We start from the raw sequence: 12,421 nt of genomic DNA, 5'->3' as shown, positions 1-12,421 counted from the left end.
CAAAACTATGTTTGATGGCTACATCTGACAACGATGGGAATTCAAGCACACACGAAGATAATCATGAGGTATATTCTGACACCTCATCCATTTCTGATGATTCACCTCCTTATGATGTATTATATGAGGCTTATGTCGAGTTACATGAGAAACTAAAGAAATTGGCTAGGATAAATGTTGATAGAAAAAGGGTAATCCTCATAAATGAACAAAAAATAAGCAAACTACAAAGAGAATTAGATGAATTGAAAGTAGAAAATGAAACATGTACCAAGAACAATTTTTTTAAGATCAAAGCAAGGAACAAACAATGCCAAGAGGCACATGAAGGCGTTCGTGCCGACAAGGCCATGCCCTATAACAAGAGCAAGGTGTGTTCTTGCCTTTTTGAATAATTGTAATGCTCGTTTTTGAATAAATGGTTTTAGACTCTTCTAGGATGAACTTACATCTTTCATTTTGAATTATATGACCTTTCAAAGTTTGTCTCTTCCTTGATCCAAAGGATTTAGTAGGGAACGAGACATTTATTATTTTCTTAGGACTTCTTCATTTTGTGGGATTGTCTTCTTGTTAGGCACCTACACTTCATATGTATTTCAACTTTTTCTGAATACATAACTTAAATCCTTTGATTTAACGTATTGTTTGGTGTATATTGTGAAGAACGTTCTCATGAATTCTTAGCTGAATATATATTAGGGACTTATTGTGCGCTTAATCACACTTCATAGCGTCCAACAACTGCTTTATCAGTCATCCTTCTTGTTGCACCACTCGAATTCCATCATTCCATTTCTTGCATTCCACTAATCCATCTTCAACCATATTACTCCCGCTTTAATTTTAACTTTCCATTATAAACATACATAAAATTTCCATGATTATATATTTTTATTCATACGTGAGCTTGCTCACAAAATTATAATATGCCACGTTCATGTGACCTTAGGTCACGTATAGTCATACATAAGCTTAGTGACAACACATACATGTAAAATGATAAGGATGTTTTAGAATTGAGAAAAAAAAAATATTTATAGTGTATTAATTTTATACATTGTTACTGTAGTATTAATCATTCATGTTTAATAATTATTAACTATTCCAAAAATAATATAAATAAATAATGAATAATATTTTGACTGTATAAATTTTTACACGAACAATACATAAATATTATACTCTTTATTTCAATAAAATGTGAAGAGTCTAAGAATGAAACAGGCTTGCCCCACGGCCCACAACAAGTCGAGTTCCATTTCCATCCAAGAAAATCAGACATATCTCAACCCAAGGTACATTTCCACCCATCCCGCCAAGTCATGAAAAACACAAACCCCATTTCGCGCCAAAACCCCAAAAAACATTAATTTTACCCATCGATCAGATTTACTTCCTCCTCGCATTCCATTTCCCCGAAATCAAAAAACCTTTCCTCCGAACCCTCAACCTAACCCGCCGCCATGAAAGTCCGGTCGGTGAAGCTAAGGGAGGCTCACTCCCATAAGGGAGGGCTCCCATCGTTCTGCTCCGTGCTGTGGGACCACCAAGCTCAGCATCTTGTCACCGCTTCTAGTTGTGATATTTCAATATCTATTCACGACCCTCTACTTCCTTCAGCCACACCGAGGATCCTCCGCCACCACCGTGACGGGGTCACCGCCTTGTCTCTTAGCTCTAATTCCACATGTCTTGCTTCTGGATCTATTGATAACACCCTCAAACTATACAAGTTCCCTGGTACACTTTTCCTCTTCTGTTTTCTCTTTCCTTTAGTACTTTTGTTTTTCATATATTTTTGTTAATATAATTATTGATATTCTTATTAGTGAGGGTTTTTTCAGAGTGAATAACACTTTAGCCCTTACAAATTTTCACCTGTACTTATTTGATCCCGAAAATTAAAAATTCAAATCAGTACTCAATAATCCCAAATGTAAGTAATAGTCCTATCAGTTGTCATAAAGTCTAGAAAGACTAATTTGACCCAATTTGATTTTTTGGGACCATTTTGGGGTTTTAAGTTATTGAGGGACAAAACTGGTACACATGACAATCTCTTGTGGAACCAAAATATGTATTTATTATTTTTTTAATTTTGATCTGATAATGAATTTGGATTTGGTGTTTTTATCACATAAAAAGTTTGATTCAGAGAAATTGGGATTAGTGTACACATACACTGTTATCCTTTTGTTTTTTTAGAAATTACAAGAACTCTGTTGAGTTTTATCTTTTTGTTGCACTCCACCTTCCTAAACAGGTGGTGATTGGAAGAGTAAAATGTCATATTGGTACCCAAATATATAATGGCTGCCTAGTTAGTCCTTGAAAATGACCAACAATTAAGTCTCTAAAGATAAAATAGTCATTACATAATGTAAAATTTAGTCCCCTAAAGATTGTAAGTCCCTAAAGGGACCAATGTGGTAACTGTGACCATTTTAATCTTTCATATTTGTCCCTATATATATCTATCTATCTATCGGCCGCTGAGTTGGTCCTTCAATGAAAATGACCATTATTTAACATAGTCATCACATAATGTAAACTGTAGTATAAGTCTCTAATAGGACCAATGTGGTGACCATTTTAATCTTTTAAGACTTATTTGATGGTCATTTTCTTATATTTGAAGGGATTATTCTAGTTGAAATTAACGTCTTACCTTAAGGGATAAGAAGGGGAGCGTAGCTTGTGAAACAAGGAGTATTGGATGTAATTAAGTAAAAAACTCGGAATTTCTTCCTCTGGTTAGTGTAGCAAATTTTACCGGGCCTTTTTTTGTCAGCCTCACGCATGTCATAAGATAATTTAGAGTTGTGTAAAACTTTGTTTTTCCTTTCTATATCTTTTATTCCCTGAGGAAGTTAGGTTTGTTGCTTTCATGTTACCTGTACATAGTATATTAGCTTTCATGCCAATCTACCATTCAAATCAATACAATGTTGTTTATGATATTTTAAGAAAAGTTAAACATAGGTTTTAATTGTTCTGTGGCAGGTGGAGAATTCCAGACTAATATAACGAGGTTTACACTTCCAATACGTTCTCTAGCATTTAACAAAAAAGGGAGCATGTTGGCAGCTGCCGGAGATGATGAGGGCATCAAACTTATAAACACAGTTGATGGTTCCATTGCCAGGGTTCTCAAAGGGCATAAAGGGTCTGTCACTGGCTTAGCTTTTGACCCTAATGGTGAATACTTCACATCTATGGATTCAAAGGGAACTGTTATTATTTGGGAGCTTCACTCTGGAGAAATTCTTCATAACCTCAAAGGCATTGCTCCTGACACTGGCCTAGATGTTTCAACTAGGAATGTTCTTTGCTGGAGCCCTGATGGTCTAACCTTGGCTGTTCCTGGGTTGAGAAATGATGTGGTAATTTACGAGAGGGACACTGCTGAAAAGTTGTTCTCTTTAAGAGGTGATCACATACAACCTATATGTTTCTTGTGTTGGTCACCCAATGGAAAGTACATGGCTACCTCTGGTTTAGACAAGCAAGTTCTGATATGGGATGTTGATAAGAAGCAGGACATTGACAGACAAAAGTTCGATGAAACAATATGTTGCATGGCCTGGAAACCAACTGGGAATGCCTTAGCTGTTATTGACGTTACGGGAAAGCATGGTATCTGGGAGTCTGTTATTCCTTCATCTATGAAGTCTCCAATTGAGGATATACCAAAGCAAGGTAGCAATAGTAATGGACTTCTTTTGTTTGATGAGGATGATCCAGAAAATAGTGCAAGTGGAGAAAGTTTGAGTGATGCTGGTGAAAATAGTAATGGTGAATTTGAGCCACCTAGTAGGAAAAGATTGCGTAAACTGTCTTTTAGCGAGGAAAATTTAGAAGAGAATGATGCTTCTGATGAATTTGCTTTCTATCCGTTGGTTCAATCTCGTAAGAAACGAAGTCACCCACACAAGGAAAACTTGGATAGTGTGAATGGGGGATCTAAAATCACAAGGGTACCAACATCTAAGACAAAGATGCAGGAGGCATTTCAGCCTGGTTCCACGCCTATGCAGCCTGGTAAAAGGCGCTTCTTATGCTACAACATGCTTGGAACTATAACCACTGTTGAACATGATGGATACTCACATATTGAGGTAATTCATAAGAATTACAGATAGTTTAAGCTTAAATTTCACCTCCTACCATCTCCCTGTAAATTGTAGTTAAATCATCACATCTAGCATATACTATTAAGTATGGAGTCTTGGTTGCAGATTGATTTTCATGATACTGGAAGCGGCCCACGAGTTCCATCCATGACAGATCATTTTGGATTTACAATGGCTGCATTAAATGAGAATGGGAGTGTCTTTGCAAATCCTTGCAAAGGGGAGAAGAGCATGAGCACTCTCATGTACCGTCCATTTAGCAGCTGGGCAAATAATAGCGAGGTCAGATTGTGTTCTTAGCCTTTGTAGTTATTTAATAGCAAGGGCACATTTTGTGTTAAACTCAAGGCATTTTTTATAGATGAAAATTTATTTAAAAGATGTGTAATTCCACTATCATTCAACTGTATATGGTAATAAATGGGCATTAGACATTTGTGTGTTTGTGGTTCACACTGGATGACATTTAACCTAATGCTATTGCTTAAATTTTTTTATAAAGTGGTCTATGCGCTTTGAGGGAGAAGAAGTGAAGGTTGTTGCACTTGGTGATGCTTGGGTGGCTGCAGTGACTAGTTTTAACTATCTTCGCATCTTTACTGAAGGTGGTTTGCAGGTTTGTCACATGTTTCTGGCTTAGTTACGTTTTTCCCCGTTTGGTTTTGCTAATAATTGCCTTGCAAAGCCGTTTTTCATTTTCAATAATTGGTGCGATACTTCCCCTATAGCAATAGGACCATTTCTGGCTCTTGCTAACATATTTAACAAGGAATCTTCAGTTGTTGATAGCAGTTATCCTGAAGCATTTCCAAACTTCGTAAATCTATTTCATTGCAGAGATATGTTATTTCACTAGATGGACCAGTGGTGACTGCATCAGGTTTCATGGATAAGCTTGCAGTTGTCACTCATGCCTCTGATTGCCTTTCCTCAAATGATCAGGTTGGTTCAGTCTTTATGTAGCTGTTACACGAGTTTGGCTGGTTTATTGTGGTTTTAGTATTAACATAATTGATCAGGGATTACCATAATATTAGAAGCTCTTAATGGTGCTGTTGTTATAAGTGGGAGAACATAATAGTCTGATTAAAACATCATTACAACTTTACAATCTCTTCCTCACAAAATTATGTATGTTCTTCTTTAACATGTAGGTGCTAGAGTTTAGAGTATTTAATGTATCTCATGGGACCCAGCCCTTTCGAGGTCGCTTGCCATTAACTCCGGGTTCATCTCTAAGTTGGTTTGGGTTTAGTGAAGAGGGCCAATTGAATTCCTACGATTCTAAGGTACTCATTGTTTATAATCAGTGTGATATTTGGCATTATTTCATTCTAATCACGGTTGCATCTTGGTACATTTACTAATTTCGTTAGTATGATATGTAGGGCGTGCTAAGATCATATACAAGTCAATTTGGTGGTAGCTGGCTCCCACTCTTCAGGTTCATTATTTGACTAACCATGTGCACCAGTTTAATGCGTCAAATTATGCCTGACCTTTGGTGATTTGTCTTCACTGAAATTTAATGCAGTGCAATTAAAGAGAAGTCAGATGAAAACTATTGGTTGACGGGGTTGAATGCAAGTAAGTTGTTTTGTGTGGTATGCAAAAAGCCTGACAACTTCCCACAGGTATGCGTATGACCATTTGATGTATCCCGCTTTTCTCCTGTATCTATGAGTAAACATTAATTGAGTTTCACTTGCCTTTCAGGTGATGCCCAAACCAGTTCTCACTCTACTGAATCTTTCGTTTCCTCTTGCATCCTCTGATCTGGGATCTGAAGCCCTTGAAAATGAGTTTATGATGAACAACATGCATCTCTTCGAGGTTTGTTCTTGTAACCTTTTCAAATTTAATGATCATGATTAGCTAAAGATCTGTCACATCTATCCATTCAATGAAAGGCTCTGAGCTCTGATAGTTTTATTTTCTTACTGATAGTGTTGGCTCTAATTTGAATATGAGTTGTTATTATCATTGCTGTTCTATGGCTGAATTAGTTAATATGTAACATGCAGATTCAGAAAAGAATAGAAGAAATGACTAGGGTCGGTTTGGACCCTAGTTCCCTTGATGATGATGCTTTCAATTTCGAAGCAGCGCAGGATAGATGCATACTTAGGCTAATAGCATCCTGCTGCAACGGTGAGTTCCTATGCATTATCGTCACCAAACAAGAGAGTTCTTCCTTGTAACACCATACCTATCTGTCTTTTCTTCATTTTGCATAAAATCCCGAGTTGTAAAGTGAAAAACGAACCCTTGTGGATATTTCAGGTGATAAGCTTGTGCGAGCTACTGAACTTCTCAAGCTTTTGTCACTGGAAAAATCAATGAAAGGTGCAATCAAACTTGTTACTGCTCTAAAGCTTCCAAACTTGGCTGAAAGGTTCAGCAGCATACTAGAGGTAAGCCTCCTAACCTGCACAGAAAGGATATCAGTTTTCTTCCATCCTTACCTTCTGATTCCTTCATTTTACAACAGGAAAAGCTACTTAATGAAAAGAAGAAAAATAAGGAAACCAAAACCCAAGAAAACTATCTTGCACCAATTGCAGCTGATGCTCAACTTAGCAGGAGCCAGGCCCCAACTAAGACTGAAGCATCAAAAACAGTTAATAATTTATCATCATCACCAAAATTATCTGCTCCGCTATTCACAAAGAAAAACAAAACGCCAGAGGGAGCTAAAGTCGGAATAAATAGAACAATGGCGAATGAAACTCTAATGGTAAGGCAAACAGGGGTTGAAACAAGTGACAAGTTGGGTAAGATGGAGGAAAGGAGTCAGGTGCAAGTAGTTAACAAGTCAGAGGCTAGGTTGGTACAACCAAGTCGGCCTTCTAATCCATTTTTGAAGTCTTCTATAAAGTGAAAATATTTATCTTACTCTATAGCTAAAGTGAAAAACATAGAGATATGCAGCCAGGAAGTTCACTTGTGGTGAAATATGCAAGCAGGATGTTTTATGGAAAAATGTCTTTCTTATGTATGATGGATCAATTTATAGAAGGAAAAAAAAAACTCAGGCCAAGATAATTGGGAAATCCTTTGTTTATTGGCATGAGACTATTGTAATTATAATATGCATTTATATAAATCCTTTGGACTTTTCTCCACTGCTAAGTTTGGCCTTATTTCTTAATGCAATCTTTGATATGTATATTATAATTAGAAGCAATTGGCTAGTTAGATGGTTAGAATTGCAAAGCTTATATAAAGTTGTGCAAACTAAATGAGATTAAGCTTACTAGTCATACTATAAAGTTAGGAGAGAGGATAATTGAGATGAGACTTGCATTATTAAAAGAGTGGGGATCTACTTACTTCTCATCTTAGCCATCAATTCTAGGGATATCTAATGGTTTAGATTTATTAACCAATTCAAACCCTCCTCTTATTAAAAACCAATTTGGGTTTATGTTGAAGTTGATCATGAGGTTATAACTTGCCATGATGATTGATGAAGAGACATTGAATGGACTTACATGATTTTCATTGATTTGGAAATTAAGCAAAATTTAAATCATAAGATTCACCAATTTAAATCATAAGATTCAAATAGGGTGGGAGAAGCTCAAGGAGAAATTTTACTGCACAATTAAAAGACCTGCAATATTATGAGATTGAATGGTAGGGGATAAAATGTTAACAAGAGAATGAACTAAATGTTCTAGAGATGACAATGTATCATTGGATGAGTGAATATATTAGACAAGATAAAATTAGAAACAAATGCATTAGGGAGAAATTTATGGTAACTTATATTATGTGGGTTGGGTATGTTTGGAAAAGATTGTTAAAAGCCATATAAAAGATAGTACATTAAATGTAGGTTAATCCAACTTTTAGAGGCAAAGAAAAACTAAGAAAAATTATAAGCAAAACAATTATGACATTTAGGAATAATTGATTTGCAATGAATATGACTTATTTGCATTGTGACGTTTTTCAACCCATCTGATTTCTATAGAAGATCATGTTAATCATTTGGCAGCAATGAGAGGATATCATTTATTTTGTTAAAAGATCAAAATGTTTCTATGTTGTTCAAAGGGTGGAATATCATGGCAATTTTATATCTTAGTATGGCATTGTCACTAACCAATGAGATTGTTGGAATTCAAAATTGGCCTTTGGTTTACACTATTCATTGATTCAAATCGCGGATTGCATCAAGTGATGCAACTACAATATTGTACACCTTTAACAAAATCTTATTTTCTTCAATGAAATCATTTGCCCATGACAACACTAATTTGGCCTTACCTGATTTTCACAACATTTTTCTAGTTGAGGTGGATGCTTTTGATGGCACTGGAGCAATTTTAATAAGACAATACTACATGAAATTGGTACATGTAAATACAAAAAGATGATTGCATTGTGTTTGTTAAGTTTTTATAAAACAGTTCTTTATGAAAAACGTTTTTGAGAAGTAATTATATGGTGGACATTTAAATTGAAACAATTTCTAAAACTTTAACTCACAACAAGTTCAATACCCAATAGTTGGTATAAATGGAAGTAACAAAGATATAAGAGATAAAAGATGACACAAATTTATCATGGTTCACTCTCATTACTACTCCCATTCTATTCTCCAAAAACGATTTTCTACTATTTCCTAAATAGTACAAATATTAAACACCTCTTCGTACAAGTATTCTTTTTCTATCAAGCATCTCCAGACTCTAAACACTCTAAGTATTATTTTACTTACGAAGCCTCTGTAGGCTGTAATCTTAACCAAATATCCTTTCAAATGCCAAACTTCTCCAAAATTAGAGACGATTTATGGATGAATCTTTTACATTGCATTATGTAAGAATATAAAGATTTAGGATTACTCAAGCCTAAAACTCACCAAGGAAAATATTCCAAGATTTACAAAATAAAATCTATACTATTTTCTTGTGCTTTTTGCCTAACTCGCTTCTATGCAATGTATATAGCAATATATAGTTAAGCTTATGACTATATACAATCAGATATCTATATAACTGTATACAACAACATATGACTTTTATAATCATTAATTTTCTTTCTTATCTTTGATGTATCTACTCGAAGAAATTTACTTTTGTATCCATCAACTTCATATATCCTCTAATAGTCTTCAAAATTGTGTTAAGAAATAGAATTTAATGCAAAGAGTTCCGTTGAGTATGGTATTGAGAAGAATATAATGCAAAAATCTGTTGCGTCCTAAGAAAGAATTTATTGTTATACAAATGTTCAATAAATGGTGTGAAATTTCATCTTCTTTGTCTACAATGAGGTAGAGAGCAACATTTGAATATCAAAAAGTACTAATTTTCTCTTACCATAAAACACAACGTTTGATGCAAACCCAAGTGAGCAAAGGTTGGACCATGAAGGCCTAGAAAGGATTGGTGGCCCTATGATAAGGGCAAGGGCCAAAAGGGTACAAAATGCCCTAGGACAATTTGTGGGACTTATTCAAGATGATGGGCCAAAGCTAGGCCAAGGGAGTGTCAAGTTCATAAATTGCATTATAGGCACAGACCAGACCAAACACCAAGAATCTGATCGAGACTGGCAGGCAATAGGCCAGGCGTTGACCACAAGGCAAGAATCTGATTGAGACTAGCATGCACTAGGCCAGGAACTGAGCATAGGCCAAGGGGCGTTGGGCACACAATAGGAGGCACCAAGCACACATCAAGACCTGAGCACATGCACCAGGCGCTAGGCTAACTGGCCTAGGTGCATGCACTAGGCGCCTAACGTGGACAAGCTGACCGTTGGACGTGGCACGGGCGAGGCACATGTGAATCATTAATTGTGTTCTTTGGCATTCAATAAGCAAGTGATGCCATTCCAATCAATTAATTCCCCCATTTTCACATGTGATTTATTTTGTTCAGCTAGCTTTCATTTAACTTTAAATTCAAATAAAAAGCCTTGTAAACATGAGATAAATGTCCATCAAAGTGTAACCGCCATATTGAATGGTGGAAAGAATGTTGGCATGAGACTCATCAAGAGGGTTGTCGTGTAATAAAGATTTGTGATAATGGGAGAAAGTTCATTGTTCCTTGAAGAGACGTTGGCACATGGTAAACACATGGACAAGCCATTATGACCGAGTTATTTGGTTCATGGCCGTTGTGAGCAATGTTTTGAAGAAGCATAAATACCCAACAGAATGCAAAGCTTCCTAGCCTTCATGAAGATCATCAATCCAGGTGGAATCATCCTTGAGGAGAATCCAATGCTAATCATAACTCATTGCTTAGCCATGGAGACTTTATGAGGGAATTATGCCACATTTTAACAATGTGCTCAATGGAGTGACTCTCATGGCCATGGACTTCAATGGAAAATAGAACCCAAGGTTTCTAGCCCTCAATGACTCAAGAAACCATGGACAACATGAAGCACCATATGTGTTCTCTTTATTTCTCTTCTTCAATGTAAAAATTTAGGAAAATAAACATGTGTAGGAATTGTTTAAGTGTTTGGCCGAATTGAGCCTTGTATAACTACATATTTATAGTTCAAAGGTATCTAATGAAAGTGCAATGTGTTATGAGTGCACTTATGCTTGTCTATGTTTTGATGAAGACAAAGGACATAGTGAAAGCTTAAAGACAACTCAACAAATCAACATGCCAAAGATTCAAGAGCTTCATGTCTAGACTAAAGTTGTAGATGTGTCTTAGTTATTGAGTCTAGGTTAGGTAAACCTAGATGCAAATATCACAAAGACTAAAAACTATCATATCATTTACATGAGACATGCCATCTAGTTTATTATATGTTCATGCATTAATCATACATGTTATTTGTGCATTTTAGGCATAACATATAGGTAGTTTATCAATTAACATCATAACTGAAAATATGCCAGTTAATCGATTAAGTGAAGCTTTAATCGATTAACGTGAAAACAATTTTTAAACAGTTTCAACAGACAATTGAAAAACAGATTTCAGTTCCTCTCTAACAGCCCGTTAATCGATTAACAGGCAACATAATCGATTAACTGGGTGAAAAACAACTTTTCTATATAAACTGTTTTTTTAACAGATTTCATATACGATTTTATACATTCATACATTCATATTAGAATTGCTAAGTTGCGTATTTTCATGTTCATGTATGTCATATAGGAAGAGGGAATTGCATGTGATATTAGTGAGATATTATTATGCTTAGGATGAATAATAAAACCATTGCATATTATCAAATGTGTTCTTCATTCCTATCTTGTTCTTGTATGATTCTTTCACTACTGTTTAAGATATCTATTAAGGGTATAAAATTACATGTTCTTTATGATTTTCATCTTATACATAGTCATAGTAATTGTGAGATTTGTTTAGGTTTATAGCTTGTTCTTTCTTGTTATATTTGAGCTATTTTAGTGCTTCACATTACTTTGTTTTTTGTATTGTTTGTGTAACAAGGGAAGTCGTCTCTTGGTGTTGTACAATCGAAGAGATCAGAGAGTCTTCACGAAGACTTGGAGGTCTTGAGTTTAGAGCTTACTCTTGGCTGGGGTTGGATTGTAGGAAAAGTTTTCCTAGGCGATTGGGTAAGGTCAAACCAAGGTATAGGTTCTGGGAACTCAAGAAAGGAGCCTTAAAGGTCTTGTAATTGGAAGTGTGTTTGTAAGGCACATTGGTTTCAATTTTAGTGAAGAAAATTCTCCCGGATCAGAGGGGAGGACTGGATGTAGTTTTGCAGTGGATCGCAAAATGTACCAGTATAAAAACCTTGTTGTAGACTGTTTCTTTCCCTTATCTCTTTACTGTTTTTAGTAGTATTAATTGCCTATTGTAGCTGATATTTTGAATATAGCATTACTACCAAATAAAGATCATTTGAGTTCAAATATATCTGCTATATGGATTCTATATAATTTGTAATTGGCTGTGTAATTGAGCCAGTCAGCAACTGCTTATTTTGTGCGACTTAATCGATTAAGTCATAGCTTTAATCGATTAACTAGGCAACTTTCCAGAATAGGGCTTTAGTGCAAATAACGGTAAGTGGGAATCGCGACACCTATTCAACCCCCTCCCTTCTAGGTGTATTCTGTCACTGATACCTAACAAGTGGTATCAGAGCTAGCACGCCGTGCTAGCTCAATTGTATCCGCATGATCCGTTAGGGAAATTAAATGGGTTCCACCAACCCCTTTGGCGGTGATGGCGCATCCATTAACCGCCCTCCCGTATTTAGTGGCGAAAGATATTCCTACTGGAAAGTTCACATGAAAATATTTATAGAGGCCATCGACTCGGATA

The 12,421-nt window shown here is 35.8% G+C and overlaps 1 protein-coding gene across 1 annotated transcript; it reads left to right on the top strand.

Moving 5' to 3' along the window:
• LOC109328597 (WD repeat and HMG-box DNA-binding protein 1) lies at positions 1,381-7,255 on the top strand. Its single transcript, XM_019562138.1, has 12 exons — positions 1,381-1,743; positions 3,007-4,121; positions 4,242-4,418; positions 4,639-4,752; positions 4,974-5,078; positions 5,291-5,425; positions 5,525-5,580; positions 5,671-5,770; positions 5,853-5,969; positions 6,161-6,287; positions 6,420-6,550; positions 6,628-7,255. The coding sequence occupies exons 1-12, from the start codon at positions 1,467-1,469 to the stop codon at positions 7,015-7,017; spliced, it is 2,844 nt and encodes a 947-aa protein (XP_019417683.1). The 5' UTR covers positions 1,381-1,466; the 3' UTR covers positions 7,018-7,255.

Source organism: Lupinus angustifolius, chromosome LG15, assembly GCF_001865875.1.
Source record: "Lupinus angustifolius cultivar Tanjil chromosome LG15, LupAngTanjil_v1.0, whole genome shotgun sequence".
NCBI lineage: Eukaryota > Viridiplantae > Streptophyta > Magnoliopsida > Fabales > Fabaceae > Lupinus > Lupinus angustifolius.
Note: the sequence above shows the minus strand (reverse complement) of the source record. Positions and strands in the feature narration are given on the sequence as shown.